The sequence below is a fragment of the Taeniopygia guttata genome, chromosome 13, assembly GCF_048771995.1.
Source record: "Taeniopygia guttata chromosome 13, bTaeGut7.mat, whole genome shotgun sequence".
Taxonomy (NCBI): Eukaryota; Metazoa; Chordata; class Aves; order Passeriformes; family Estrildidae; genus Taeniopygia; species Taeniopygia guttata.
The window spans coordinates 16,658,510-16,686,171 of record NC_133038.1 but is presented as its reverse complement, the minus strand read 5'-3'; the positions used below and the strand labels follow the sequence as shown (position 1 = coordinate 16,686,171).

General features: G+C 50.6%; 1 protein-coding gene across 6 annotated transcripts in view; it reads right to left on the bottom strand.

Annotated features, from left to right (window-relative positions):
- SIL1 (SIL1 nucleotide exchange factor) overlaps positions 1–27,662 on the bottom strand; it is a 98,257-nt gene that overhangs the window by 55,473 nt on the left and 15,122 nt on the right. For all 6 annotated transcript variants that reach the window (XM_030283959.4, XM_030283955.4, XM_030283954.4 and 3 more), the window contains 2 exons: positions 21,146–21,254; positions 18,793–18,928 (listed from right to left, as the gene is read on the bottom strand). In XM_030283959.4, the coding sequence (XP_030139819.4) occupies positions 18,793–18,928; positions 21,146–21,244 (235 nt within the window). In that variant the 5' untranslated portion in view covers positions 21,245–21,254. The remainder of the gene's footprint in view (positions 1–18,792; positions 18,929–21,145; positions 21,255–27,662) is intronic.

The window sequence follows — 27,662 nt, the reverse complement described above, 5'->3', positions numbered from 1 at the left end:
CTGTTGAGTGCAGCATCTCCTCAGAGAAGCACCAGCCTGGCCACTGCCTCTCAATCCCTCAGGTAACCAGTGACAGCAGGGGCTCTGTTACCTACTGCAATTAATTACAGCCAAAACTCTTTTATAAAATCACTGTCTGCTGGTGCCACCTCTCCCAGCACTGCCCAGCCCGGGGCAGCCTCTGCCTGTGAGTGACCAGCCCTGGTGGTGCCAGCCTGGTTTCATGCTGCTGTTATGTTTGATCATGGCCCAGAGGGCTGACAAGGACAGAGATGTCCTTCTCTTCCAGGATTGCAGAGGAAACCCTAAGAGAGGAGTTTTGTCCTTAGAGCATGAGCAAACAATTGGCACTGCTGCTTCCTTCTGCCTCCCAGGGCACCGAGACACAGGGAGCAGCAGGGCCTGATCCCCCGGCCACCTCACAGAGGCTCTTCCAGAAAGGCCTGAATGGGATGAACTGTTGAGAGACTGAATGAAGAGTTCAAAGCACCTCAACAAAACCAAGGAAATCTCATGTAAGAACTTCAGTTGGTCAGTTTATCTGACAAACCCTTCTGTGACATTCCAAGCTAGGTAAATAAACATCCTGGAAATCGACCTGCCAAAATAGTGAAGTCTAAGTACAACATCTTCTGCAACACTGATTTTGTTCCGTGCTGCAGTGGAGCAGGGACAGAAGCCATCTGAAATGCTTCCAAGCTTGCCAAGGGTAAATCTGCCCCCTGTTCAACACCCAGCACTGCTGCTGGCAGCAAAGGCACTCCTGGGAAAGCCCCAAAGCCACCCTGTTCTGATACATCCCAACAGCAGGTGTGGTCCTGCCCAGGCTCTTCACAGCTCCCAAAGCAGCAGCACTACTTTCTGCTGGACTTGAACCCCACTTGAATAGGGGCAGGGAAAGAATTATGGAATGGTTTGGGTTGGAATGGACCTTAAAGATGATCCAGCTCCGGCCCTCCTGCCACAGGCAGAGATGCCACCCCAAAAGGGCCGATCCCGGTGCAGTTTCGCATTTAGCAAGAGAGAAGCGACCCACTGGTGCTTGCTGTGCTGCTGCTCTCCTGTGGCTGATGCCACAGAGCTCACTGGGGGGATTCAGGGTGTTAAGGGCTCCTCACACCAGGATTACAGGGAGACACACCCCACAGTAACCCTTGGGAGAACTTTCTTGCACCCTGTGATTTTTAATGCCAACCTTGCTGCAATAACCACATCTTTAAGCACCATCCATCAGGCCTTCAGCTCAAACACTCGTTTGGCTGAAAAGGGCTTTAGAACCACTCTTTTGTCACAGTGCTGAGAGGTCTTCTCTGTAATTTGTTCCCCTCAGCAAACAGAATGAAAACGTTTTTAAAATGATGCCAGAATCCAATCCCTCCTCCTGTGATTCAATCCACAGCTAGCAGAGAACAAAGTCTCACAAGGAAGGGGCTCCCCACTAAGTAACCCTTGATTAGAGATGTGAAAGCACCATTCCATTTGGACATTGGGCAGGGCAGTGCTCACACTGGTGCTTTTCCCTGAGCCAGGGCTCTCCTGTGGCTCTGGGATTGATGCTCTCCCAAGCTGGTGCTGAGTGCTCTGAACGCTGCTATTCAAACCAGAGGCACCCCGAGAGGTGGGGCTGGGCTCACTCCTCATCCACCTGCCAAATCCGCTTGGCTTCTCCTGCAGCTCCTGCAGCAAGAGGGAAGGAGGGGCAGGTGAGCCCATGGGGACAGGCAGGGCCCTGGCTGGCAGTGCCAGAGCAGGTCCCTGTGACTGCCACCCACCCCAGCTGGCAGCCAAGGTGACGATGACGATGATGATGGCACACGTGGCTCAGCCTTGTGCCCAGAGCTGAGCCAGCTGCCTGCTGAACACACACCAAACCTCATCCCTCTGGTGCAAGGGAACCACGAGGACAGGAGGGGTGGCTGTCACACACAGGGCACAGCGTGGCCCTCCCTCGAGGTGCTTGGGCCCCGGGAAGTCTCGAAGTGATGGAAGAGAAGGTGGAGGCCAGCGAGGCGCCTGGAGAGGAGATCTCAGGGAAGGAGGGTCACAGGAGGGCTCTGGAGGGAAATACAGTGCCTCTGATGGAGGCACTGCTGCAGCATCTGCTGGTGTATCTGCTGCTGCTGCTGCTGCAGGGAAATGCTTCCCGTGGCAAAAAGCTCCTCCAACAAGTGCTCGGCCCTCCTGGGAGGGCTGCTCTGCCTTGCAGTGCCACCGCAGCAAACACCAGGAAAACAATCACCACAGGGCAGGAAGAAGAAGGGTCGTCCTTTTGTAGAGTGGGCACAACATGTTTTCACTTTCTCAGCAAAGCCTTCTCCCCAGGGTTTGCTGAGAAGGCAGCAAACTCTCTGCAGGCAGGCACTGCAGAGTTACCACAGCCCTGGCTGCAGCAGGAACCATTTGCTCAGGATTCAATACAAGGCACTTGATGTACTTTTTCTTTTGATACTGGACTTGAAGTCAGTGAACTGCAGCAGTTTAGAGAGTTTAATCCCACAAAGGTCTGAGCAGAAGAAACAGAGACACCAAAGATATCCAGCCACACTCTGATATTTCATCTCTCAAATGGCACACCAGGCTGCAGAGACACTGCAGCGACCTTTGTTTCACCATGTCCCCAAGTCAACATCCATGAGAAGCTTATTTACAAAAGCCAGTTTTAATGCCTCTCCAACTCACTACATTATTTATCCCCAAGCCAATGCTACAATCCATTCAATAATTTTCATTCCTCAGGTCTATCTTTTACTCTAGAAAGCCCATCTGGGATGCTGAAGGCTTGGCTAATTCAGAGAAAATCAATGCAGGATGCAGGCAGAGAAGGACAAGGCAACTGACCAGGAGAACTGAGAACATGACAAAAGGAATTTAGGCTTGATTATATTAGTTTTGTGGAATTTTAGGCATTTAATTCCTTTTGAGAGAGGCTTCTTCACTATGATGGAGGTTAGCACCGCCAGAACATCATCACCCATCGTGTCTCCCACATCTGCCACTCTCAGAGAGCCTTTCCTCCTCTCTCAGGACTCATGAGATGGCCACCAAAGAACGTGGCAGTGTGGAGGCACAGGAAGGACACAAGAAGGAGGGGTAATCCATCAGGACCAACACCAGTGTGAGAATCAGGAGGTTTAAAATGGCCATGGTTAATCTGTGGTTTGAAACGAGGACTTGAAGGCTAAAAGTGCTCAACTTGAGGAGGGTAAAGGAGCAAAAAAGGAAACTATCTTCCAGGGGAGGGCTGGGAAGCCACCCCCAGCTGCCAGACGAGCTGCATGGATGGAGAGAGCCGCCTGCCAGCCCCTGCCAAGGCACAGTGAGAACAAATTTGGGTAATAAAAGCTGGAATAAGGAGATGCCTTGGAGAGCGCGCTGGAATAGCGCTTTGCAAAGCTTCAATTTAAAGCCTTGTTTCTACAGCTAACGCAGTCGTAAGGGACATTAGCCTAATTTCTGTCAAGAGAACTTGTCAACACTGCAGTATTTAAGATAGACACTAAAGATGTGTTTTATCTCACAGATAGATCACTGGGAAAAGAAGGAGCTGTGCCACACTTGGTTCACAGGAAAATAAATTGACGTTCTCCCTGGGCCTAATTGGTGGATGCTGTTTTATAACACCACATGCACGAGCAGCCTCACATTTTATCAGTGTGCAGCTGAGATCGGTGCCAAATCCACTGTGGGGTTAGACACAGGAACCCCCAGGGACGTGCTTCGAATGGGCACCCAAGGACACAGAGCTGGGCATTTTCCAGCCACAGAGTAGCTGAAACATTTGCCACGTCCTGAAGGGTCAGGTCCTTCTACTGATGGTGCACACCAGCCAAGCCACAGCCAGTGGGGTGGGATTTCAGGGCCAAGGGGAGAAAACTGGTGACAGCAGAAGAGAACTGGCTTGGTTTCCTTGGGACCACCAGCAGAAACTTGCCTGGCCTGGTTTTTAGAGATGCTCATGGTGAGTCAACAGCAAAGAAAAGAGAGGCTGTACTCTGCAGCTTTAGGAGAGAAGTGTTAGCATGCTCCTCATCCCATCATACCCCAGTCTGAAGAACTAAAGTGGTCCCAGGAGCCCAGTGTATTGGGGCTGGGTTTGAGACATGCCCAAGATAATGCTGATGCCACGGCACAAAGGCTTGTCCCACACTTACAGCTTCTGCAGTGGAAAGTTGAAAATGCCCTTTTATTTGTAGTTGTTACACAGAAATAACAGCCATGTAACCTTGTCCCAGCCTTGGAACAGAAATCAGCTTGCAGAGGAAGCCTGAGGGAGCACAACCCTGAGCTGCAGGCTCGAGGGCAGGAGGGTGGCTCTGCTCTGCCACGGATTCTGCACTTGCAGAAGAACCAAATCACTACAAGAGCCAGAAATGTCCCTTGGGAAGGAAATCCTCTCAAAGATAAATCAATAACTCAGTGTAATTTTAGCATGCAGCCAGGAGAATTTACATTGCCAGGAAGCCTGAGAGCCCTGCCACAGAGACAGAGGCACAGCATCATCAAACAGCCCTGCAGCAGACCCTGCGCAAGAGCTTGGGCTGTTCACTGCAAAGCCACGAGGCTGGGCTCTGCATTTTGGGACCCCAGAGACCCAAAGCACAGTGACAGCAGCAGGGATGTGGTCCAGCCAAACCCCTCGGGACAAACCCACCTTTCCCTTTTCTCCTCTGCAGCAGCAAGGCTGCTCCCTGCAATCACGGCAGAGCTGGCAAACGCTCCAGATCCTGCAGGGATCACACAAAGCTCAACCAAACCAGGCACAGGAGCAGAGGGGAGTGCTCCAGCCACAGCCTCCACCCCTGGCCAGGGGGTTCCCACCAGCCAAGCCACCCACAAAACAGCACCACAGGGATGTGCCGCAGCCCCCGGTGATTAATGAGACTGCAATTTACGTAATTATATTAATGCTAAGTACACTCGGAGCAGTAAGTTCAAGGGAACTAATGACACTTGAGAGCACAGTGCAACACTGAGCAGGAACTCCAGCAAAAAGGGGGGAAAAAAAGCCCTTAATTATTCAGTAGCTCTTCTCCCAGATTCTCAGGGTCAGCTTGGAGGAGAAGGTGGCCTGAATTATATTTTCGTTTCCAGAACATCAACAGAATTGCTAAGTGAGTTCCAGCGGCAAGGTCAGAGCCTGCCCATTGTTATGCACGCCAGCCCTGTCCCTTCCCGGTTCTGCTGGGCCAGGCAGGGCTGGGCTGGGCTGGGCTGGGCTGGGCTGGGCTGGGCTGGGCTGGGCCAGGCAGGGCTGGGCTGGGCTGCCAGGCAGGGCTGGGCTGGGCTGGGCTGGGCTGGGCTGGGCTGGGCTGGGCAGGGCTGGGCTGGGCTGGGCTGGGCTGGGCTGGGCTGGGCTGCCGTGTCCCCTGCCAGCGCTGCCACCACCGAGCCCTGCTGCTCCCGGGGACATGGGACCGGCTCCTGTGCCAGCGTTTGTCCTGGCCCCCAGCACGGACAGACAAACTGCAACAACCAATTCCTCAGCAGCAGGTGTAGCCTCCGTGTCTGAAGGTGCAGGAGCCTGTCCAGGAGGAGCCTGAGGAGCAAACAGCCCAGCCCAGCCAGCAGAGGTTTGTGTGCAGCCAGCCCTCTCCAGATTGCCTGCTGGCACAGCCACAGCCCCTGTGCCAGGGCAGGCAGGGCTGGCAAGGACTGTGCCCACACACACAGAGCTCTTCCCCTGCTACAGCCCACCTGGAGCCGTGGAAGCATTTTGGAGCACCCATGCTGGCCATAGTCCTGTCACTCCTCACAGGCTCCTTTGGTGCCAACAAGCTCTCATACAGAGTGTGCCATCAGTGCTGATGTGCTCCAAAAGCCTCTGTCTGCAAATCCAACTTTACAGCAGTCTGGGCTTCTGTATCACTTCATTAAGATTTGGATTTTTACAGGGGCCTGGAGTGCCAGGAAACAGGGAATGGCTTCCCAGTGCCAGAGGGCAGGGCTGGATGGGATATTGGGAATTAGGAATTGTTCCCTGCGAGGGTGGGCAGCCCTGGCACAGGTGCCCTGAGCAGCTGTGGCTGCCCCTGGATCCCTGGCAGTGTCCCAGGCCAGCTTGGACATTGGGGCTGGAGCAGCCTGGGACAGTGGAAGGTGTCCCTCCCAAGGCAGGGGTGGAATGGGATGAGATTTAAGGGTCACTTCCAACCCAAACCATTCTAGGATCCAATGACTCTGCACCTCTGAAATGCTGAGATCAGCCAGCAGAGCTGCCCAAGGGCCAAGGTCAGTGCTTGGAGCTGAAGGTGCATTATGACCCCACACAAAGCCAGGACAGTGACTTGTTAAGCTCCTACAGCACAGAACATGAAGCTGCCTGAGAAGCCAGGGCAGAAGAACTCTGCAAAGACAACACAAAAGAGGAGACTCCACAAGCCTCATGTGACCCCTGTTTCTGATTGAAAACCCAACCCAAATTAAATGAACCCACAAGATTGGTGTCTCAGGTTTGCACTCAGAGCTCTCCTGGTGCCTTCCAAGCTCAGCAGCAGCATCCAGCAACAGGGAACATGCAGAAGGCAATTCAGTGATGATTAGAAAGACACATATGAAGTTATCCATCACAGAGCAACTTGTGTGCACCTACATGTCCTTCAGTACAATCAGAAATCAATAGCAAGATGCAGAAACCCTCAACCACCCAGTAAAATATAAAGAACACTTGTAATATTGATTTTAAAAGCACCTCAGTGAAGACAGTTGAGAAGAAGCCTGAGAAAACAAAGCAAAATGCCTGAATTGAAACCTTTTTTTTTTTTTTTTTTTCCCTCAGAAAGACATTAATAATGGATTTTCAATGCAAGAAGAAAAACTGAAACCCACACCAGACTCTCCTGGTAATAACAGCTTTCTGCAAAGCCCAGCTATTAATGTAACAGGGACGTCCATCAATCAAGCACACAGAAAGTACTTTGAGAGCTAAAAAAAGAGCATGCAAACATCTGCTTTTGGCAACTTAAATTTTGCCCTTAAGCACAAGGAACACAATAAATTATCAGGAGGTTGGGCTTGAACTTGTTTTCCTCCATCCTGGACCTAAATTCTGGGGATAAGGATGAAGGTACACAAACGTGCTGCTGGGATTTGTCCTGACAAAAAAGTGGGAGAAAGGAGAACAGTTTCATTTGTGTTTTCATTTGAAAACACCTGGTGCAAGAGGACACCAAACAGGGCTGTAGCATCTCCCTGTCTGCAGTTCAGGGAGCTCCTGTGAACCCTTTTCCACTTCCAGCATCTTCAGCACATCCAAGACTGCTGGAGTGGTCCCACAGTGGAGTGACAAATGTGCCAGTGTGCTCCAAGGTGCCCATGGTATCCCTCCTCACCCAGCTCCTTCCCTGTTCCCCGTGGAACTGTGGTAATTTTGGCAGGTCCTCAGTCCCTCAGTGCTCTCTTCAAGCACCACGTCACACTTGGGGTCCATCCACGCAGCCAAGCACTGCCTGGGGTGTCCCAGAAACCCCAGAAAAGCTGGATTTGCACCAGGGAAACGGCTGCAGAAAGCAGCTGGGGTGTCCCCACACCTCCAGTGTCTCCCCATGTGTGTCCCCACATCTCCAGTGTCCCCTTGTGTTTTACAAAGGTAAAACACAGCAGGTCAGAGCAAGTGCTGGAGATAATGAACACAATTTACTGATTGCAGCACAGGAGGCTGCAGGCATGGCTGCAACTAAGTCTTAATAAATTCTGAAGAGTGACACCATAAAATGGCATTATGGAAGGCTGTATTTATTGTCTCCCCATGCTTCCGTCTCCAAGGTGCCACGTTACACTTAATAACAGTTTTCTCCCCAGCTGCCAGTGCTGCAAACCCTGACAAGCTAATGGTTGGGCCAGCCCTCCCCAAACACACACATCTCCAGCCAGCACACAGCTTCCGTGGCAGGAACAGGCAGAAATGATTCAACCAGTGCTGCCCAGGTGCTGCCCAGCCTGTCCCCTCCGTGCTGGCCCTGCAGGGCTCCCTGCCACGCAGCAGGACAGGAGTTTTGTCCCTGGGAGCAGTGCAGAGGAGAGCAGCTGCTGTAGGGTGACACCTGCATGCCCAGTGACCTGCTGGGACAGGAGCATCCCTGCCCTGCCCTGCTGGGAACACCGTGGTCCTGCCAGCAGAGCAGCCCCACCTGAAACTGCTGCCTGCTGTCACAGCAAGCTCTGGGCAGGGCATCAGCACTTCCTTGTGGAGAGCCACAGAGAACCAGGGATCCTCATGGAGAGTCAGAGGTCCTCATGGAGAACCACAGAGAACCAGAGATCCTCATGGAGAATCAGAGGTCCTCATGGAGGACCACAGAGAACCAGAGATCCTTATGGAGAACCAGAGGTCCTCATGGAGAACCATGGAGAACCAGAGATCCTTATGGAGAACTAGAGGTCCTCATGGAGAACCACGGAGAACCAGAGATCCTTATGGAGAATCAGAGGTCCTCATGGAGAACCACAGAGAACCAGAGATCCTCATGGAGAATCAGAGATCCTCATGGAGAACCACAGAGAACCAGGGATCCTCATGGAGAGTCAGAGGTCCTCATGGAGAACCACGGAGAACCAGAGATCCTTATGGAGAACTAGAGGTCCTCATGGAGGACCACAGAGAACCAGAGAGCCTCATGGATAACCAGAGGACCCCTGGTTCCTCATGCCAGAAGGGCAGAAAACCTCCCCATTCAGCGTTCCCAGCTCCTCTACCACTGCAGTGTGCACTTACATGGTTCCATATTTAGCTTTTGGACCATGGATACAGATTTTCTGGAGCAAGGTCTTCACTGAGCTTCTTGTTCTCCCTGCTGGTGTAGTGTCCTAAGCCTGCAAGAAAATCACCTTTGAGCTTCAGGCAGCTCCTCGGGTGTGGATGGAGGCTTGACAAGTATAAAGATGCCATTGTTCCATCCCTGCCTACATCACCTGCACTGCAGAAGCACAAAAGAAATCATGTGAACCATCTTTAGTTCTCTTCAGAATAAGAAAAGGCAACAAAACCCCTAAACTCACATATATCAGTTTATCAAGTATAGCAAACAGTGCAAACAGGCAGTGCAGGTGGGCTTGGCCTGAGAACACTCTCAGTGGATGGAGGAGAGTGTGTGCATCTCCTCATGCAGTGTTCACACCTCTGACCACAGTGTGGGCTGCAGGAGCCTCCATGTCCTCCTCTCTTGCCAGCTGACAGCTACCAGCTATCCTCAGCAGCCTGGCTCTGCTCCTCCTCCAGGACAGTCCTTTCCCCTTCAGAAAGCAATCCAAAGGTTTAGAGAGCATCTGAAGAGATTATGGTGTGGAAGGATGATGAAACAGGAGTCAAGTGAAAGCCCCTTGACTTCTCTTCCAGCAAAGGCTCTGCCCTCATGGGGCACCTTCCCTGCAGCCTCTGGCTCCTGCTCCAGCCCTCTGGACCCACAAATCCCCAGCAGCTCAGACATTTCCTGCTGCCTCTTTTCAGAGAAGACCTTTCTGTGCTTGCCCCACTCGGACTGCAGCTGATGTTAGTGGGGGAGCAGCCAGCACCACCACCAGGGCTTGCAGCTCTCTGTGAAGCCACCATGAGATTTTTCTGTCTTAAAAAAGGCACTGCCAGACAGTCCCTGAGAGCTGAGGCTGGAAACACCTCTGGGATCAACCCCGCTCAAGCAGTGTCTCCTCCAGCCCTAGGCCTGTGTTCAGGGGGGTCTGGGATGTCCCAGGACCCCCAGGACTCCACCACCTCTCTTGTGGAGCTGGCCTGCCCCAGTTACCCTGCAGTAACCAGATTTTTCTATGTTTAAGCAGTGTTTTCTGTATGTTTTGCCGTGGAGGTGTCCTGGAATGGCAGCACAGCCAGTGGGACAGCAGCCACTCCTCCAGCATTCCCTCAGACAGTCTATAAATACCTTCACTCCACCTGTAAAACCCATCACCATGTGCAACCTCCTCACAGCCCCAGCTAATCCAGATACAGCCAGGGATAACAATTTTTTGTGTATATCTGGTGAAGAACAGAGAGATAACTGTAATTAGTAGTACCCTGGTTAGCAGGTGAAATGATAGTGTAATTAATGGAGATCAGGTGGGCTTTGTTTCAGATAAGGAAAGCAGCAGATTCTATCAAAATGCAAATGCAGCTTAAAATCCTCGGTGATCACTCAGAGGTGCTTTTAGAAACACCACCCGCCCGAGATGCGGAGGTTTCGCTTGGGCTGAATGACACATCCTAAAAATAAAACCTGGTTTGGGGCTAACATGTAAATTGTTGATTAGATCTATTTATTCACACCCTGCAGTGATGGGGGAGACTTGCAGCTCCCTGTTCCTCCTCTGGCTTTGCAGGATCACAGGCACATTCCTGTTCTTGCTGCTTGCAAGGACTCTGCAGCCCCGGGAGCTCTCCAGCAGCAGAACAGCAGCAATTCCAAGTGACAGGCTGCATACATTAATTCTGTATTCAGATAACATCCTGTTGCAAGTGAATGACCCAAGCAAAACTTCCTGCAGTCTTAAGGAGCAGGCAGAACAATCAGGAGAGAGGAGCCTGAGTCTTTTGAATCAGAAATGTTGTCCCTCATTAGAATTTCCAACACCACCACTCTTACTCCTTCCAAAATGTAAACACATAATAAAAAATTAAACGTGAATCAAGCGTGGAAGAGTTCTTCCAATAAATGGGAATTAGTTCTACCAAACATCAGGACAGACTCAAGGAGATTACATTTTGTTCCCCAGCTTTTGCTGGTAAAGCAGGGCTGGAAAAACAGAGCCATATTTATTTTTTAACTGGGGAGTTTCCTCAGGATGCTAAAGGAAGCAGCTTCAGTAAAGCAGAGCCATTTGTCTCAGTGTACGTTCAAGTAAGAACAAATGCAAAACCAGTTTCTAGACCTCAAGCAGCATCAAATAGCTTTTTAATTTATGTCCCAAATTCCCTGCAGATTCTGAAATGAATAGAGGGCAGGGTTCAGAGAAAATGCCTCGCTCAGTCAAGACAGCTGGATGGATATTCTGAGTTTTCCTCAGAGGAGCAAGGTGCTTTTGCACCAGAATGGAGCAGGCACAGCACGTGGCTCTGGAAGGATCTGTGGAAAAAGCAGACCTGTTGCTTGTGTGACCCTATAAATAAATGTATGGAAAATTGAATAACTTAGGAAAGAAAAATTAGGGAAAAAAAAAAAAAAAAGCTGGAGCCCCATCTGAGCAAGAGGACAATTTGCAGGCAAGAACTGTGAAGGAGCAAGTGAAATATTCCTCACAGGAGCCATCTGACTGTGCTGACTGCCTGAAAACCCTCTGACCTTGTCCTTGTCCACTCAGAATCAGTTCTGTGGAAGTTTCAGTAAGTCAGGCCTTAGCCCACGGGGGAAAACTGCATGGAGGAAGGGCCTGAGCAAAACCATGGAAAATACTCCTTAATTATGGAAAAAAGATAATGCTGCAGAGCTGTGGTTAAGGGATGTACATGATCCAGACTGAACAGCAAGGAAAAACCAGGGATTAGCCCCTAGAGCCAAATCCTTTTGTAATAACTGCCACACATATCCCAAGGCCCAAATCCAGCATCTCCTGGAGCATATGGCCACATGTGTCCTGGGAAAAGGGCTCAGAAATGCTCATCCTGGCCACAGGCTCAGGCACTTGTGCTGCAGCAAACCTTCAGCCAGGGCAGGGTCTGAGTACAGAGCCAGCAATGCCAAAGGGATGATGTGGAAGGAGCTGGAAAGAAGGTGCATCCCCTCAGGGCTGGGGGGGCTGCCTCCATCACCACCAGCAACTGACAGCAAATACAGGAAAGTGGTCTGAAAACACAATGTCTGCAAGATACCTACAGGTCAGGGTTTAATTTATGAGACTACAGAAGAAAGTTGACAAATCTAGGAAAAAAAAATCTCTGCAGGAATGCCTGACTCCCAGAGCTGCCAGCCTCTCCCAGGGCGTGTGGTCAATCACATCCTGCAGCAAACACTGCAATGCCTGCAGTGCTTGTCCCACCCAAGATCACACACCTGAAGCCTGAGGGAGTTGCTATGATTATGTTTGATCAAACCTTCAGAACTGTTTCAGTGACCCTGGGACCCAAGTCCCACGTTTTGAAACCATCTGCCCATAGAATTTCCCATTTCCCAAGGAAATGTTGGAGCTGTGGGCCTGGTGTGCCTTGCTGGCTTTGGAAGGAGGAGGGATGATAGCCAAACAGGAATTCAAGATAACCGAGGCTGGAGACACTGCCAAAACATTTTAAAGAAGGGAAAACATTTTTCTTCCAAAGCACTGTTACAAGCTTGAAATAAATGTGCAGACTGTTAGATAAAGACAGAGATAAAAATAGGCCTGTTATTAAATACCTCTTCTTTAATGAGGTTCATCCTTCCAAACAGCCACGCAAAGGTTATTGGAGCTATTGCAGGAAATCCAGCCTGCTTGCACATAAAAACCAGAGCAAGGCATTCCTCATCACCCAGCACACATTTCAGCACCTCTCAGCAGCTCACAGGCTCTCAGCATCCCTGGCTTGGCAGGGAGGAGATAAAAGCAAGGAATGAGAGATGTCTTCTCTGGGAAACACTCTCTCTTCTTGCAAAGCACTTTTCCCCAACCAAACAATGTACATTTAACCTCAGGAATGATTCCCACTGCTGGTGTCTACTGCTATTACACCACCAGCAGCCTGAGCATCATTAAAGTGAAGTTTGAAATTATTCTGAAAGCTGCAGCTTAACCCCCTCCTGTTGCTGTAAAGCCACTGCTTGACTCTCAGCACCTCATCCCCTGGTTTATGACCACTCCAGACCACCTGGAAGGCTCAGAATTCCACTAACCACTAGCAGGAGTCATGGCTTGGCTGGTGAAAACACAGCACTGCACCCTTGTTTTGGCAGTGCCCCACATCCCTAGCCCGTGGCTGCATGTTCGAGCAGCTCAGACTTTTATTCTGGCAGCTCAGAAGCACAGTTAGTTTTTTGCAGAAGGAGCATCACTGCAAAAGTCTTTTGTAACCAGTTTGTTTAATGAAACCAGTAACATCATGGCCAGTAAGGAACAGGACTGACCTGACACACCAAAAACCCACCCCAAGCCCACCTTACTCCTAAAACTGAGCAAAGCAATATAGGGCTTTTTCTCACCACACAGTGCTGCCAGGACACTGCCACTTCTAGAAATGAGAGAAGTTTCACCTGCATTTGGGGGCAAAAACTGGCTCCCAATTCATTACAGAAATGCTGAAACCAAGCACAGGGTGGGACACTCGTGCTGTGTCTCCCTGCCCAGAGCTGGCAGCTTCAGACACATCCTCCTGCTGGAGCAGGGGGCTGGGAACCCCTGTCTGCTCACTGTCCCAGCATCTCCTGAGCCCCAGTCCTGTCCTTCCACCAGAGCACACAGGGAAACACCACTATCCCCCTTACCCAGAGCAGGACCAGGGCGTGGAGGATGTGTTTGCTGTGCCACAGCTGCCTGGCACTGCCCCACACACAAGGCAGGAGCAGCACCTCAAGCTTCAGCCCTGGCACTTCTGCCAAGGACTTGGAATTAGGCACCAGCCAGTGTTAGGGACACTGTGCATCCTTTGATGTGAAGATGAGAGGCAAAGGAAGGCCCACGAGGGTAGGAAGCTGAGAGAGGAGCCCATGAAGGCAGCTGGCAATAAAAAGGACAGGCACAAGATACATTTAGGAGATGAAAAGCCTCCTATGCAAGAGGTCAGACTGAAAACAAGCAGAGGGAGAGCTACCAGGGACCATAACTCAGCTGCCAAGCACTGAACATTTGCTCTCAAGTCAGCCTGGCCTTTCCTACCTGCTGGAATCATCCTCCAGCTCTCCTGTTGCTGGCCAGACAAGATTGTAACAACCCCAGATTTGAGATTTCTCCCCTCTGAACATCACTAAAAAGTCATTTTATAAAGAAACCTGGAGAAGAAGTATTTCATCTAGTATAGATGAGGTTTTTAAAATTCCATTTGCCTTCCCTCTATATGCAAATCTACGCTGATCTGATGAGGCTCCTATTTCCTGGATTAGACAAGTCAAACTTTGCAAAAACGAGCATACCCTGGTGGTTTCACTCTGTATTTCACAGCCCTCTCTTGACCATGCTGCCATAAGTATTTCAGAGACCTGCCCACCGCTGTCTGAGTTAGGTCTGGGTCAGCGAGAAGCCAATGGTTTGGACAGTGATTAATTAATTCAGCAAAGCAATTAGCAAGAGCTGCTGCAGCTCAGGACATCCCAGCAAGCAGCAGGAGCAAGGTCCCCCAGACAAGGTGTGAGGGGACCCTCAGCAGCAACACATCCCCACTATGGGCTGTGGGACAGGCCTGGCACAGATCCCTCCTGCCTCCTTCCTCCCCCTGCTTCAAGAACCTCTTCTCAGCTTCAAGCAGGGCTGCCTCACTTGGCCACCGAAATCTCCAGGAAGACAAGACTGCCAATGAAACTGGGCCGAGTTCTGCCCATCCTCATCCTGTTCTTTCCACAGCAATCCTTCAAAGCAGCCTCTGAAAACACCTCCCCGACGTGGCTGCCTGGAGAACTGTGCTTCCACAGGTGTAAAACCTTCTTTGAGCAGCAAATGAGACGGGAGAAGACCTGTGACAAGCAGGAGCAGCAAAGATAGCCTGAGGATCCCTGAGAGCTGCAGCCATGGATATTTAAATGCCAAGCGATGTATCAGTGGCTCCCTGCTGAACATGAGGTGGTTTCATCTTTGCAGAAGCAGCACCAACAGCATGTTCACATCAGCTTCACTCTGGCAGCCTGATCAGCAGCAGCAGCTATGACTCCTTGGTTTTTAACTGTGAAATAATCGGGCACTTCAGAAAATTACTCTGGGCAGCACAAACACTGGGGAGTCACTGCAGGTTCAGCTCTGCAAGGCAGAGCTTTAACCACAGCCAAGGTGCAGGCCAGCTAAGCTCTCTGCTCTGCCCTGAGACATCCATCCAAACCCCAGAGAGATCCACACTCACCATGCCAGTCACAGTGCCAGGCTCTGCTCCATCCCTGCAGTCTGCAGGGAGCTGCTCTGCAGCAAAGGCAGCCTCCCTGCCCCACTGCTGCCTGTCTGCACAGCAATCTGTAAATATTTTGATATTTTGGGCAGAGGAGGTTCTCACTTGTCCATCTGGATTGGAAAATGGACTCATTAACTCCCAACTGTCAGCTGGAAAAGCTGCCAGAGGGTTTCTGCCACATTAGGGAGCAGCAAAGTGCTGCTGCCATGGGGATGGGCAGAGCAGAGGCCCTGTGCAGCCCCAGCTCTCCCCTCATCACTGCTGGGGGGTGGGGGGGGGGGTGATTAACACCCTTTTCCTTTCCCAATTAAACCCCTGCCTCTTGTATCCTTTTTCTGAATCTTCACAGCAAAATCTTCCCAGAGGAGCCACTGCTGGGTGGAAAATTTCCCACCCTAATGCTGGGTGGAAAATCTGCTGCTCAGTGATACAACAAGATGGTCAGAGCAATCCAACTTCCAATCATCATCAGGAATGCTAAACAAAGTATTGGGAAATTTGGTGCCCAAATAACAAAAGTAAAAGGATGTTCCAGCTTCCAAGGGTACTATAACCTGGAGAAAGTGTATTCTGAACAAAAAAAAAAGACAGCAGAGGAAGCACAGCTCCAAACAAATTCTGTTACCTGACCATGAGGAGTCTGAGCAGGGGTGTGAACCTTCATTCAGAGAACACAGCAATCCCACTCACTAAACCCCAAAAAACCTCCAGGTTCTTGTGGACTCCAGCCATGGACAGAAGGAAAAGCCCCACAGATGATGCCCAAAAGTCCAATAGCAGAGGTGCTGGAAGCCTCTCCGAGGCACACATCTCCTTTCAGTCTAAGCCCTGCACCTGGTGCATTATTTAGTGCCAAGTGAGAAAGAAGCAATGCCTAAGGAAGTGTTAAAGGGCTTTGGGAAGCTTCACCAACCTTTCCAGAGCCGTCAGCTCCGGCTGCCTGGCAGAAGAGACAGCTGATCTGGCTTCCAGATTACAGGCAGCACAGCTCTTAGGGCAACTGTCTCTCTGTGTTTGCATCCAGCTACCTCCAGCAGCTTGAAGTGTGCTCAAAGTGCAAGGAAGCACTTGATCAAAATCCAGCTCACACTGTAGACAGCGAGGAGCAAGCGCCCAAAGCGTTACAGACACAATAACAATCGAATTTGGGGTGGATTTGACAGGTTACAGGTTGATGACACTCCTGCAGTCCCAGTGGAAATGTGGATTGATGCAATTAGCAACAGGGAACTGGAAACTCAGCAGAGGAAAACTGGGAATACATCTATAAAAGATGAGCTGCTGCACCATTGCAGAGAAGCACAAAAATCCTGCGTGAGCTCAGAACAGGAACAAGTTGGAACAGGAGTGAGATGGGCGAAGCGCAGCTCCAAGCTCCCTCCCAGTGTTCAGAACTGTAGATCCAGATTCTAAATTCAAACATTTGCTTCCCCCAGGGAGACTGGCCTAGTTTGCCGAGGGGATACAACGGGAGAGGGCGTGGGAGTGTCCTGGAGAGATGGGCAGCAGAAGGCAAACTCTGAGCCTGGCCCAGCCAGGCTTTGCTCAGCTGCCAGGGAGTGCAACCACATGGAAAACATGGCAAGATGCAGAAGCAGTGGATGAGACACGCTGCCAAGGTGCGTGGCTCTGCTGCAGGACCAAAAGCTGCATCCCTGAGCAGCCACAGCAGCAGCTTCCCCCGTGCCAGGTCAGCTCCCTGCCCAGCCAGAGCTGTGCTCACACTGGGGCAGTGTGGGCCAGAGGCTCCAGGGATGGCTCGTGCTGGCAGCAGGGTCCCCAGCCTTGGCTGACACGTGCTGGAGGTGGGAGTGCCAGTCCCCACAGCCATTTCACTCCAGGAACCCCCAGGAGACAGAAACCCAGGCTGGCAGCAGGAGACCGAGGCAGGCTCCTCTCTGTGCCACGTCCCCAGTGCTGGGATCTGTAGCAGTCAGAGCATGAGGCAGCACACCATTTAAGTCTTTACAAGAGTAACCAAAATTACTCTCCTCTGTGAATACTGACAAGCCCCCCACTTCCAGAAGCCCTTCACTGCATGTGCCCAACATGGAATAACTACCAAAATGAAGCAGAATAAGGCACCCGAGCAGTGGAGAAGGTGCTTGTGAACAAACCCTGCAATGAGGTTTCTAATGATTGCAAGTATGTACATGTTCTGCTCCAACAAACCTGGTGGGGATCTGCCAGGCTGAATAATGAGCAGGGACACCACACGCCTTCCATACATAATGGTACAGAAATGGAATATAAGTATATACTGCAGCTCTGTGGAACACAGGGGCTTTTGTAGCCATTTATGTTATACAAAGATTTACATTTGGAAAAGTCATTCTGCTATATCTGGCAGAAATCTCAAGACAAATGGAACCCATACTTATTCACCCAATGATAATACTGAGCATAGGATAAAGCTCTTAAATTCAGAGAACTTTATAAAAATTAATTACTACTTAGTTCACCCTTGTGAGGTGGGAAGGTATTACACCTGCATATACATGAGGACACCAAAGCACAAGTGGATTAAACAGCTCGTTCAGGACCCCAGAGACAGGCTAATTGTTGAAATATGTATGCACACGTGCATCTGTGTGTGTTTGAATGGGTTTGGTCCCTCCAGAGCCTTCCCGGCACGTGGAGGCCAAGCTGCTCTGCTGGGCTCCTCTCACCACAGAGTCCCGGGCATGTCTAATGAAAGACACCAACCCAAAGAATGGGAAGAGGTTTTTTGTGGTTTGCACAGATGGAAATATAAGCTAGCTTTCAAACAGCCAAGGAACAGAAAACCCATTGTTAAAAAGCTGTGCAGTGCTCCAGTGACAGCTCCTAATCAGTTTGCCACTGAGCAACTCCACACCGAAGCACAACAGACCCGGGAATCCACGTGCCAGCAAATGTTATAAAACCTGGCCCCTGACAAATGAAGAGAGAGCAGGCTGTTGTGGGAATCCAGAGCTTCCCTCTGGCTGCCCTGGAGGGCCTGGGACCCTGGCAGGGGTCAGGAACCCCCCTGGACAGAGCCCCCAGAGACACTGTCTGTGATCTCTGTCCATGGAAAAGAGTTTTCAATCTTACAGGATGAATTACCAGCTCTGAGTGTTTGATATAAGTAATAATTAAGTGTGGCACGGGTGCAAAAGTAAAATTTTAGGATTCTAGATAAGGGGTCCAAAGGGGACAAGATGGAGGAAATTGGGTGTGCCTTGTCCTTTTTCTCCTTCTTCATGCCCTCCATGTTTCACTGTGGTGTTGGCATTTTTCTGTTGGTTCAGGCTGGGGACACACTGTCCAACGTAGGTGACAGATATTGGCACGTTATTGTAAATCCAGCACAGGTAGTTTGTGGTATTTAATGTTTGTACCATCCCACTGAGGGCAGAGCCCCACACGCTGCCCTGCAGGACAGAGCTGCGGCAGGGCAGCAGAACATGTTAGAGATAAACAGAATAAACAACCTTGAAACAGCACAGACCAATTATGGCTTCTGCTTTGGCAGTGGGGCTGAAAGACAGAGACTTTCTACAATCTGAGGATCATCAATACCACAGATTCCAACAGCTGTGGAGCCAGGGACAGAGACAGCCCCCCCCAAAAGGGGCTGGCAGCCCACTCCTCCTGCTCCAGTGACCTCCTTGGATGCTTTGCCCACGGCCTCCAGTCCCTGCACTGGGTCACCACGTCCTTCTCTTTATGTGAACACAGCAAAAGCACACATTGTCATGGGAACAAGCAGCACTTGGAGCGTCTGCAAGGCTCCTGTCAGAGCTGGCAGGTGCTTCCAGAGGCAGCTATAATTAGCCAGCAGCAGTTACCTGGACGCAGGGCTTGCCACTGATCCGTGGGGTAAAACACTTCCAGGTCTTCGGGATCAGCGTCATCCTCTGTCCCCAGCTCCTTCCCACTGTCATCTTTCATGTCGCTCTCTTCTATTTCTGTAAGGGCAAACTCCTTTTGGAGAGAAGAGATTCAGCTCATTAGCAATTGCATCTGGGTAATTTAGTGCTGGCTGAGAATACAAAAATTTTTCCCTCGCCAGCAGATTTTTTTTTTTTGACATCCGAGATTTTTTCCACATGGTTAAATTTAGATTTAAAGTATATTAAAGGTTAAACATGCATAACTAGCATGACATTTGTGCTGAACAAAGCAATGCAGCTTATTTCCTATTCTAGAGCAGGTTGCATGTTTCAAACCAGCTCTCACAGAGCCTCACCTGTATTTCAGTCAGAGGCAGGAGCCCTGGATATTATTAGGGTTGTGTAACATTGTAAGACCCCATTTTCCCCTGCCTAAAAATATGTCAAACTTTTAACTTTTTCAGCTGAAATTTTCCACAGGAGTGGAATGCCTCAAGGCTTGTTGGTTGATTTGGGGTTTGGGGTTTTTTGGGGTTTTGTGGTTTTTTGGTTGTGTTGGGTTTTGTTGGTTTGTTTTTTTGTTGGTTTTTTTTTTTTTTTCCTTAAATGCATTTATTTCAGGCTTGGAGAAGATTTCAGCTAAAATAGTTCAGCTGTTTCCAAAATAGGACACGGGAAAAAAAACACACCGAGTTGCCCATATGATACAAATGTGAGGATCCTCTTCTCCACCCGCTCCCAGTGTTCTCCAAGTCTTTTAAAACAATGAGGCACGGATTTAATCACCACCTCCATGGCAAGTGCAGCATGAGGCTGGCAGAGGTGTGGGACAGCAGCCAGCACGAGCGGTTCCACGTTACACCAAGGGAAGAACAGGGGAGAACAGCAGGGGAAAAAATCCTTGCTGTGAAAGAAACCTTTGTGTTCAATGGAAAACCTCCCTAGGGAGCTGGTGGGAGTCACAGAAAACTCTGCAGAGTGCACAGAAATGACCTCTACTCTCACACCAGGCATTGACTTCTGGGTCTGGGCTGTTCTGGTTCCAACAGGAACAGATTAACTGCTCCAGGCTCATCATCCCCACAGCTCAGTGTCTGCTGAAGGGAATATTTTCAGCTTCTGAGATCACCAATTCAGTCACTACTGAAGAATTTGAGATAACCACCCTACAGGGAATGATTAGTCCTAATTGTTTGCAATTAGGATAGAGTTACAGCTCACTTCACGAAGTGTTTGGATCTTAATCCTTAGGATGTTTTCACAGGGAAAAATGTAAGTAAATTCAGAGGTTAACTGGAAATTCTGGGACACATTCTGCCTTCAGTTCTTCCACTCTTTGGGAAAAAATGCATGCACATTTTCTGTCAGAATTTGGATGCTCTGCATATAAATATCCATTTCCAGCCTTGTCTTTCTGAGCAACAGAAATGTCAACCTGAGCAAAACACACACAGTAGCAATGACAGTGTGGATGTGGCACTTGGGGACGTGGGTTGGTGGTGACCTTGGCAGAGCTGGGTTAAAAGTTGTACTCAATGATCACAAAGGTCTCTCCCAACCCAGACAATTCCACGATTCTGTGATTGTGGTAACACACAGAGATGGCTGACAAACCTATAGAATGTTTTTATTTCAGCTGTGGAAAAGGACTGCAATTTCAGAAATGCACGAGAAACCGGATCTTAACTCCTGCTTTTGCTGAGTGCATCACGAGCTTGGAATTGTTCAAATTATAACAAATGCTTAAAGCTCAGGAACAATCACAGCCATAAAAGCCCAGGTTCTGCAGATGAAAATCAATGTTAACATTGAGCCAAGACTCAACAGGACTAAAATGGAGTGAGTGGAGCAGTTATTACTCAGCTGATTTCCACAGCTCTGTGATTATCCAGGAGGGAGTTAGTGATACAGGCTATTGTAAATTTACCACCAGGCCTCCCAGTGCTGGATCTGTTCAAACACATAATGGAGACAGCTGATGTTTACCAGCTCTGCTCAGGGAAAGTGCTGGGCTTTAAATGCTCAGTAAGGATAAAAGGATGTGACTTGGTTCATTTAAGTGTTGCTGTCACTGCCTGGCCACACTTGCTTTGCAACACCCCATTTTCATTAGCATTTCCAGCAAAAATGGGCAGCACCATCCAAGCGATTCTTCATTTACACAGAAATCAGTAGAACCCTTTCTAGTTTGTTTTCATAATTCAAGCAGGAGAAAGAGGTTTCCTAAAGAATAATCGGCATTTCCTTAAAGGCAAAAAGCATCCATGTTTTATCAGTCTGAAATCAAGCTGGAGCAGCCAAAACTTACGGGCACTCTGTGGCTGGAGCAGGAGAAGAGCACAGACCCCAGCAGCAGCAGCAGGCTGACTCTGGCAGTGGTGGAGAGGAGCCCGGCCCAAGGAGACATTGCCACCAGCCTGAAATGAAAAGCAAAACAAACCCCACGGTGGTTTTTTTTCATTTTCACAGGTTTCAGGACTCTTTACACAACACTTTGCAACGCAGCGTGGGATCAGGGGTGTGACACGGCAGGAAGCACAACACCTCGAGGTGTGAGCACACAGAGCTCTTGGGGGGCTCACTGCTAATGGGCTTTGTGACAGGTAATGCCAAGCAACTTATACTGACCCCACAGGGGATAATATCCTTCCTGGAAAATATGTGCAGACCTGCCAGACTTGTTTAAAATCACTGTGTCAGTGCAATGGATGACAGCTACAGGGAAAAATAAAAAGCACTGCAATCCCATGAAGGCTTTTTATGCCTGTGCCTCATTTTAAGCATAGAAGTAGCTGCATTAATTCAAATTAAACAAAACGACCAGCTGTCCAAGGATCAGGGGTTCATCTAATCCATATGCAGGTTTTTCTTGGGGAAAACAACATTTTGCAGAGGTCAGCAAGGTTTCCTTGGTGGTTCCTACAGCACAAGGCTTTCCCTGCTGCTTAGAGCAGAGGCTCAGCCCAGCCACGGGCCAGGAGCTCAGGGGGGACCAGGGAGGAGAGCCATGGCACAGAGCCACCCTGATGGACCACAGAGCTCCTGCTGAACAAAAGAGGGGAGAATGAGGGGCTCTGCTGTCACAGGTGCCAGTGCCCGGGCACGGAGCTGTGTGCCCACCCTGCGTGTCAGCACACACACGTGTGCCCCAGTGCCTCACACACGGCTCGGGATCCACCGACAGCCCCCAGCTCGCTGCTGGGCTCGGGAGTGCAGCAGCCTGCCAGCACACAGCCTGCACAAGTATTTCCTTTGATTGCCTCTAAATTTACATGCTGCTAAATTAAACTAAATGAGGTCTTTTGAAAGAAGATAGGACTGATTAGTTCCGTTCAAACACTCCTTCATTACTCATCCCTCCATCAAGTCTGCTCCTACTCCTGTCCAGGTTTTAAAGAAGTTCCTCCCCTACACGCAGTCCGAAATATCTTGCTTTGCTGTCCATCAGGATGGCACATCAGATAGCAGAGTTCTCCTTCCCTGAAGCAACCACTTTGTGTCCAACAAAGCAGAAAAGCTGCTCACAGCAGCACCCAACACCAGCTCCCAGCACCAAAGAGCCTCTGCCCCCAGAAGCCTTCAGGGACACGGAGGGAAGCCTCCTCTCCTTCCACCCTTTCACTGGTACCTTGTCTCTCCACTTTGCTGCTTCTTCCTCTCCCTGCTTGGTTTTTGCCAGAAAAAGAAAAAGCAACCCCCCCCACCCCACTGGTCATGGTGGACAGGAGCAGGGAGCAGAGGGAACAGTGCACCTGATCTACTTCTGCATCCTCCAGAAACTCCTGAGCAGGGTCTTCCTGAACAACAGCCTCTACCTCTGAGCCACCTCTACCACATCAACTGCCTTTTTCTCATTAATTGGTTTTGGAACAGATCTGGATTTCTGACACCCACAGCATCCCTGAGCAATGAGTTCCCCTGCTTAACTCACAGTGCAGGAAAGCATCACCTCCCCTTTCCTCCTTCAGTGCCTCTTCTTTTCTAAAGGGTCAAAGAACTACCTCAAGGACCCACAAGCCCTTACTAAACCACAGCTGGAGTAGAAGAAAAGCACCCTATTTTCATAAGCCAACTGGTGGCCAGAGCCTCCATTTCTCTCCTGGGACAGGGCCAAGCAAAACCAGGTTACAACCAACACCCACCCAGGCTCCTGAGCTGGCACACCCAGAGCACAATGCACAGCCTCAAACTCCCTCTGCTCCCAGAAGATCTTGATCCTTGTGCCCTTCTGGACAGTCCCACAGTCATGACCTCAGCCCAGTGTGACCACAACACACAATTCCTTCTCATCTCAGAATGAACTGCTGCTTTTTACACAGGAAGCAGGTTTTTGGGCTTGGTTGAGGTTTTTTTTCAGTTATAAAACAAGCAGCAAAACTGGAATAATGAAAAATAGATGTATCCCTCAAACTTTATCTGCAAGCCTAGAAATAAAAAGAAGGGAAAAAAAAAAAAGAAGAATTCAACAAAGCAGTGGCTGAAAGCAAACGCACACTCCCAATAAAAATAGAGCTCACGTGTACTGAGGAGGCTGCTAGCAAATGACAGCACAGCCTCTTTCAAGCCTCCAGCCTCCTGCCTGCCTGGCAGATGACATCTGCACAACAATTAGCACTTTGCTTCGGTCCCAGGTAGGCAGGAGGAGCCAACATGTGCAACAGGGGCCTCTGGAGCTCCTGGAGAGCACCTGCACAGGCTGACATCTCCTTACAGACAGACCCACGTCGAGGGCAGCCGAGGATTTCCACACTGAGTGCTCTGTGGACACAACAATGTCCAGAAACAACCCTTGCAGCCTGTGAAGCAGAAGGGTGGTCATGGTGACCCCATCTGCACAGGGAATGTTTGCTGGGATTTGAGGGTATCTTTGGGAAACAGCACGTACAGCAGCCAGGCAGCAGCAAGGCTGGACTAGGAAGGCCACAAATTCCCTTGTGCAGAGTGGAGGGGCTGATTTTTTTCTTAATAATCCTTTTTGTCAAACAAAATCAGATACTAGGGAAGGAGCAAAGGGTCAGACTCCGAGAAGTTTGCACTGCTGCTCAGCTCCCACAGTCACAGTGACAGCTCCAGGGAAGCAGCGAGAGGAGCACATTTCAGTAATGCCTCCTGCTGCTGGCAGCGCTGCGCTGTGCTCTCACATCCCGCACCGAGCCCACGCTGCCCGTCCTGTGCCACTCCAACAAATCCACGGGAGCCTCATCTGAGCTCTGATCTGCTGCTCCAGGAGAGAGCACAGACATCCCAGAGCTCCACAGCCCAACATCAGCCTCTGGCTTTGCAGCCAGCTGGAAGCTGAATTCCGGAATCACTGAGGTTGGAAGAGACTTCCAAGACCATCAAGGTCAAGCTGTTCCCAGAGCACTCAGTGCCACCTCCAGCCCTATCCAGGACACCTCTGGGGATGGGGACTCCAAACCTCCCTGGGCAGCCCCTCCCAAGGGCTGACCACCCTATCCATGGGGAAATTCCTGCTGCTGCCCACCCTGAGCCTGCCCTGGCAGAGCTTGTAGGCCATTTCCTTTTGTCTTGTCCCTTGTTTCTGGGAGCAGAGCCCGACCCCAACTTGGCTCCAGCCTCCTGGAGAAGGTTCCCCCTGGCCTCCTTTTCTCCAGGCTGAGCCCCTTTCCCAGCTGCTCCTCACAGCACTGTCCAGTCACTTCCCAGCTCTGTTCCCTTCCCAGACACGCTCCAGCCCCTCCATGTTTTCTTGCCATGAGAGCTCAGAACTGGACACAAGATTTGAGGTCCCTCAACAGTGCCAGCACAAGGGACAGGCACTGGTCCTGCTGCCACCCCAGTGCTGATACAAAAACACCAATTATCTCTAAGAATAAGCAATAGCAATAAGCTAATCCTTGTTTTCACCTAGGGATGGTCTGAGGGAGCAGGATTGGTATTACAGTCTTGCAAAACTGCCTGCAGATGAACAAATTCAGGCCAGGTTTCTGTCCAGCAGCCTCGCTGAGATGGCAAGGGGAGCACCAGCAGCACATCACATCGTGTGCCTCCCAGCACAAAGCACCAACAGAGCTCCCTTGCTGAGGGCAGGGCAGAGATGGGAGCCCTCAGGAACATGGCCCAGGCACTCCAGCTGAACCACGGCACAAAGACCTGTGCACAAACGCACGGCCGGGCCCACCAGGACAGGCTGAGTGATGTGCAGTGCCAGGGAGAAAGAGAAGGAAATGTAGCTGACCTGACCTGCAATTTTCCTCCTCTGAGCAACAGAGTCCCCAGGTCTGTGAGGAGCACTCATGTTTGCTGGTATGCCACAGACACCTTGGCAGTACCCTTGGCCAGCTGTCCCTCCTGCTTGATGACTGTACAGCTACACCAACAGGTGAAAGAGGAGGTTGAGAGCTGAAATTCAGCCTGTGCCAGGACAGGAAACAGCTGGTGGGCAAAGAGAGGATTCCTGGGAGACCACAGAGGATTATTGGGAGGCCACAGACTTATGCCTTTCCTCAGTCACTAGTTAGGTCTGCACAATCCTGTGCTTTCAAGAAGGACAACCTGCACACACCATCACCTGAGGCGAATGCCTGGGATGATCTCAGAAACTCTGCTCCAGGCATCCTGTCCTCAGGAAAGCACCCCAGTGCCTCCAGTGGGTGTCCCCAGCCCCACTACAGTGAGAGCCCCAAGCCCTGCCAGAGGGTCCTGCCTGGGCACAAGGACAGCCCAGGCAGCAGCAGTTGTTTCCAAGCCCCCTCACACCTCCAGGATCTCAGTGGAGAGGGTGTAGCTGCCATACAGACCATTCCATTCATGTCACTTATGAAATTGCTTTAAAAAAAACATTTATTCTTCTTGCTTGCTCCTCATCATTTACTCCTACTAGGACTCTGCTCTGGCGTGTTAAAAACACTCCTACACAAAGGGAAAAGTTGTGGGAACACCTTCTTGCTGCCTACAGGGAACCCACACAGCAAGGAAGCCACACTTTGGGGTTGGCAGGAATAAGCCGGGCTGGCTGGCCCAGCCTGAGCACAGCAGCAGGTCCTGCTCCCACCTGCAGCTGAGGCCCTGTTCCAAACTGGAACCAGCCCACAGGAGGGAACTGTGAACCGGCACAGGGCGGGAGGGGCAGGATAACCATGGCACAAACACATGTTTACAGAGCTTTGGCATCTACGAGCACTCACACAACCTTTGTAACCGCTGCTAACAAATAATAACAATAAATATTAATAACCCCTCCAGGCTACCTGTGCAGCCATCAGCTCACATCAGCCCCTGGAGCAGCAGCTTGGCCACGACGCCACCCAGCACATCTCTGGCAGCACTGCCAGGTGCCAGGAGCAGAACAGGGATGTGCCCAGCAGCAGAGACAGCCCAGCAGTGCCTGGGCACACCGGGGGCAGCTCTTGGCACCAGCAGCTTCACCAGCACTGCCACAGCTCCCCCAGGAGCAGAGGAGGGAGTTGTTGTGCATCACTTGGACAAAGCCAGAACCGCCCCTTCTACCCGGCCACAGCACCCCGACCCTGCTGTTCATACAACTCACACAGTTTAACACTGAGCATCGTTTAGTCGATCATTTAAATGGACTTAATTAATTCGTTCAGCAAGCTGCATTCACACAAAACGCTGCTCTCCAGAGGGCAGGAGCACAGCTTTGAGCTGGGGTGGTTTGAAGCCTGAGCAAGGCTGCCCTTGCCCTCCCCACCTCTCGTTAGCAGCCGTGGCACAGGGGCCACCCTCATTAGTGCTGCTGGCAGAAGGGGCCGTGCTCCACCGTGGCTCAGCACGACCCCAATTCCACCAGCTGCCTCCCCAGCATCCCTCAGACCCTCCACGCCAGAGAGAGACGCTGAGTCCAGGATGGGGGATCTTCTCTGCCAGCATGGAGTGTGCAGAAGCAGAGCGTGCCTCGGAGATCAGAGGCTGAATTTATCATTTATTATTTATAAGCAGTGCATCTCTCTGAATTTCTGGCAGCTGCTCTCGCAGGGCTCTGCTCTGCCTGCACACCACATGACGCTCTCGCTCCTCACAGCTCTGGGGCTGGCAGGGACCTCTGGGCCCACACCAGAGTGCTGGTGCTGATTTGCTCCAATTTAGGACTTTAGGACTTGCCTGGAGATGAGAGATGCACAGGGACCTTCAGGACAAACATCTTTCTGAAAGCTGTCACGTTTCCTGACCTCAGTCACATGAAACAGCTTTTCCCTTCCTCCTCACCTCCCCATCACCCCAACTCCCAGCTGAAAACACCTCTCATCCTGCCTGTACCTATTCCCTTCTCCCACTCCTTGCTGCAATTTCCCATGCACATACAATAAGTGATGTTTTCTCCCCCCATTCAGATCTATCCTTTCCATCAGTTCCTGTTTGCAAGGTGACACCTTGCCTCACACTATCCCAGGAATCTCCCAGCATTCTGTGTGGTTTTATCCCCTCTGCTTTCCCAACTTTGGAGAATCTAACAGGAAAGAAAGTGCTCTGGGACCTGCACTAGCAAGGTCCCAGAGAATCCTGATGTCCCACCACAGCTGGGCCCACGAATTGCCAAAGTTTTAACTGGCTTATTCCCAGCCTCTCTGGAAACAGCTTTTTGTATTTTCCAAGTTCCTGCTGTTCACCCGTGGTTCTCATAGGGAATAACAACCTCCTTCTGCTGTCAGATGCCAGCTTCCCTATAAAGAAACTCAATTAAGAGGTTAAAAAACCGTGAAAAATTCCTGCTCAGCGTTACAGAAATCCAGCACACGACTCCCACAGCAGCACCCACACCACACCTCCTGCCCAGCACAACCATCCCTGCCCCGGCTGAATCTCAGCCTGTCCCAGCCAGGCCCCTCCGTGCCAGCCCCAGCTCA